Source organism: Vicia villosa, unplaced genomic scaffold (assembly GCF_029867415.1).
Source record: "Vicia villosa cultivar HV-30 ecotype Madison, WI unplaced genomic scaffold, Vvil1.0 ctg.001121F_1_1, whole genome shotgun sequence".
Lineage (NCBI taxonomy): Eukaryota > Viridiplantae > Streptophyta > Magnoliopsida > Fabales > Fabaceae > Vicia > Vicia villosa.
In genome coordinates, this window is record NW_026705488.1 from 449,574 (window position 1) to 453,917 (window position 4,344).

General features: G+C 35.2%; 1 protein-coding gene across 1 annotated transcript; it reads left to right on the top strand.

The window, feature by feature from the left end:
• Positions 1 to 428: 428 nt before the first annotated feature.
• LOC131633360 (uncharacterized) lies at positions 429 to 3,739 on the top strand. Its single transcript, XM_058904070.1, has 3 exons — positions 429 to 1,052; positions 1,115 to 2,189; positions 2,292 to 3,739. The coding sequence occupies exons 1-3, from the start codon at positions 429 to 431 to the stop codon at positions 3,737 to 3,739; spliced, it is 3,147 nt and encodes a 1,048-aa protein (XP_058760053.1).
• The last annotated feature ends 605 nt before the right edge of the window (positions 3,740 to 4,344 follow it).

The window sequence follows — 4,344 nt, forward strand, 5'->3', positions numbered from 1 at the left end:
TCTAAGTATTAATTAAAAGAATACTTTAGCGAGCCTAAAGTGTTGTCCCTCATAACATATGCTATAACAATTATTTGATATTATATAAAAACTATACTTAGAATTGATTCTAAGTATTAATTAAAAGAATACTTTAGTGAGCCTAAAGTGTTGTCCCTCGTAACATTTGCTATAACAATTATTTGATATTATATAAAAACTATACTTAGAATTGATTCTAAGTATTAATTAAAAGAATACTTTAGTGAGCCTAAAGTGTTGTCCCTCATAACATATGCTATAACATTTATATGTAACAATTATATATATATATATATATATATATATATATATATATATATATATATATATATATATATATATATTACAAAATGAGTTCATACAAATTTCACCAATGTTTGAGTTGTTCTTAAGTTTACGTTGTAGGTATGGATTGTAGTTGGATGAGAGCTAATCGATTAAGTGATGAGTACGAACATGGGGTGATGGAATTTCTTGAGTTTGCTGAAAGTAATGCTAAAAAAGATCTTCCTCCTCCTAAAAGTAATGCTGAAGATAGTCACCCTACGCTTTTTTTCTGTCCATGTGTTCGTTTTGCAAATAAAGAACCAAAGCTTAGTAAGAAAAAAATCATGGATCATCTAATTTGTGAAGGAATTTGTCAAAACTATACACAATGGATATGGCACGCTGAAGTGGTAGAAAATTCAAATGTGTCCCAAAGAGATAATGTTAGTGTAGAAATGGATGATCGTCTGGAAGACATGATGTGTGATATTGGACAAGATTCGTTTAAGAGGGCACATGCGTATGATAGTTTATGCAATGACAAGGATACACCTTTGTACCCGGGATGCACAAATTTTACACGTTTGTCAGCCGTGTTAAAATTGTTTAATCTGAAGGCAATTAACGGGTCGACTGACAATTTTTTTACCGAATTGCTTGAATTGTTGACACAAATGCTTCCAGAAGGTAACTTACTTCCAAGTCGTTATTACGAGGCGAAGAAAATACTGTTTCCGATGGGTTTGGAGTATGAAAAGATACATGCATGTCCTAATGATTGCATATTATACAGAAAAGAGTATGTAAACTATAACCATTGTCGAAGTGCAAGGCGTCACGCTACAAAAAGAGACATGGTGAATCTAGTGATGATGATGAGGTCAAAAAGGGTCCTCCTGCGAAAGTGGTATGGTACCTACCAATAATTTCAAGGTTCAAGAGATTATTCGCTAATGCAAACGACGCAAAGAATCTTAGACGGCATGCAGAAGAAAGAAAATGTGATGGACAAATCCGCCATGTAGCTGATTCTTTGCAATGGAAGAAAATAGATTCTTTGTTTCCAAATTTTGGCAAAGAGTCGAGAAACCTTAGACTTGGACTTTCTACTGATGGAATGAATCCGTTTGGTAATCTAAATACTAACCATATTTCTTGGCGTGTTCTTCTGATGATTTACAATCTATCTCCTAGGTTGTGCATGAAGCGTAAATATGTGATGTTATCCATGATGATTTCGGGCCCAAAACAATCAGGAAACGACATAGATGTTTATCTAAGTCCACTGATCGGTGATTTAAAAGTGTTGTGGGAGGAAGGGGTGGATGTTTTCGATGCGCATTCTGGTGAACAGTTCAATATGCGTGCCATGTTGTTTTGCACCATCAACGATTTTCCGGCATATGGCAATTTGTCTGGGTATAAAGTTAAAGGGCATAAAGCGTGTCCTATATGTGAAAAAGACACATGTTACCATCAGCTTGAAAAAGAAAAGAAGACTGTTTATCTCGGGCATCGAAAATTTCTAAATCGTTATCATCCATATCGTAGATTGGGGAAATCTTTCAATGGGGAACAAGAGTATGGTGTTGCTCCAAAGCCCTTAACTGGAGAGGAAGTTTATCAACGACAACAGGGCATTACTGCTATTTTTGGAAAGTACCAAAAGCGGCCTATTATGAATAATATATGGAAAAAGAGGTCAGTTTTCTTCGATCTTCCATATTGGTCTAGTCTTGAGGTAAGACACTGTATTGATGTGATGCACATGGAGAAAAATGTATGTGATAGTGTAATCGGAACACTTCTCAACATTCAAGGCAAGACAAAGGATGGTATTAATGCTCGTCTAGATTTGGGCGTGATGGGTATACGAGAAGAGCTAACTCCACAATATATAGGTACCAACTATTTGTTCAAATTAAGCTATCATTACCTTTTGATGTTAAACTAGCATGTTCATAACTTTAATTGTTGAAATTCTTGATGATAACATTATGTAGGTAACAAGACGTATTTGCCTCCTGCCTGCTACACTTTGTCGAAAAAAGAGAAAACAAGTTTTTGTGAGTGTTTAGAAAGTATCAAAGTGCCGCATGGTTACTCATCAAATGTCAAGAGGCTTGTATCGGTTAAAGATCTCAAATTAGTTGGCTTAAAATCTCATGACTGTCATGTCTTAATGCAACAACTACTACCAGTGGCTATTCGTGGGATATTGCCTAACAATGTTAGGAAGACTATAACTAGGTTGTGCGTGTTTTTCAATGCAATTTGTTGCAAATCCATTGATCCATTAAAGTTAGAAGATTTAGAAAATGAGGCTGCAGTTATCTTGTGCCAATTAGAGATGTTTTTTCCTCCTTCATTTTTTGACATTATGGTTCACTTAATTGTTCATCTAGTAAGGGAGATTAGATTATGTGGTCCAATTTTTTTACGGTGGATGTATCCAATAGAGCGATACATGAAGATCCTAAAAGGGTATACCAAGAACCCACACCGTCCGGAAGCATCGATTATTGAGAGGTACATTGCAGAAGAAGCAATTGAGTTTTGTTCTAACTATTTGTCGGAAGTGAATGCTGTAGGGGTTCCCAAGTCTCGTCATGATGGAAGATGTGAGGGTGTGGGTACACAAGGCTTAAAGATCAAGAGCTTAAGTATTGATGTGGTTGTTCAAGCGCATTTGTATATATTGAATAACACGGATGAAGTTCAACCTTACTTATCTGCTCACAAAAGCATCATAAAGAAAAAGTACCCCAAGATGAGTGAAAGAGGGTTGTTAAAAGAGCATAATAAGAGTTTCTCTGAGTGGTTTAAAGAAAAAATTGCTGGTAATGATAGTGCTTCAAAAACAATTAAGTGTTTGTCCTATGAGCCTAAATGTAACATAATAACTTGGCGTGGATATGATATTAATAAAACTTCCTTTTATACAAAGGCAAAGGATGACCGTAGTACCACGCAAAATAGTGGGGTTATGATTGTGGCCGAGTCCATGCACTTCTCTAGTGCTAAAGATAAAAACCCGGTTATGGCATCTACACCCTACTTTGGGGTGATTGAAGAGATTTGGGAAGTTGATTATGTTGGGTTAAAAGTTCCTGTATTTAAATGCAAATGGGTTGATATCAATAGTGGTGTAAGAATTGATGAATTTGGAGTTACATTGGTTGATCTTAGCAAGTTAGCTTATGCGGACGAACCTTTCATAATGGCATCTCAAGCAAAACAAGTTTTTTATGTCACAGATCCTTGTAATAAAAGGTGGTCAGTTGTTCTACAAGGAAAGGTGCATGATAGTGATGAAAATCAAGATGCGAATCTTGATATTTTCGAAACTCCTCCTTTCTCAACAAATGTGTCTACCTTCATTGAAGAAGATGTAGAGGATGATGTGCATGCTATTCGCATACATCATGAAGAAGGGATATGGGAGAACTAGTAAGGTGTTTTTTATAAGTTAATTAGACATTTCTTTGATTTCTAATTGTTTTTATTTTGTGCCTAATTTTATGTCTAATCGTTTTTATCTCGTGCTTAATTTTATGTCTATTTGTTTTTATCTTGTGTTTAATTTGATTTCTAATTATTTTATTTTTGTTTAAACAGATACATGGCTGATTCAACCGAGAAGTCCTCTTCATCTGGTAATCCTAATAAAAAAAGAGTTAGAGGTCCAACTTTGATGACATAAATTGACAAAGTTCATTGATCCGCTGTCGCGCGCGGATCAAAAACGAGTTGTTTTGAACAAAACCGTAGAAAGCGACAAGTGACTCGCGTATCATATCACAAGGATTCTCGTTGATTATTAACCAAAGGTTAATCGATTTAGGGGGGGTTGTTTTAGATTTCGATTAAACAAAATAGTGAAAATAAGTGATTATCAAAATGAGTTGAAACAATTAATCTACTGTTTTGGCTTCCTAACTTATCATCGATCCAAATAATTTCCAACTCGCAAGCGGATTCTATTCCCTTTTCGATTATAACAACAATTATACAAGCGCAATTGATATTATGTGATGTATGTTCCTAATTCCCGAA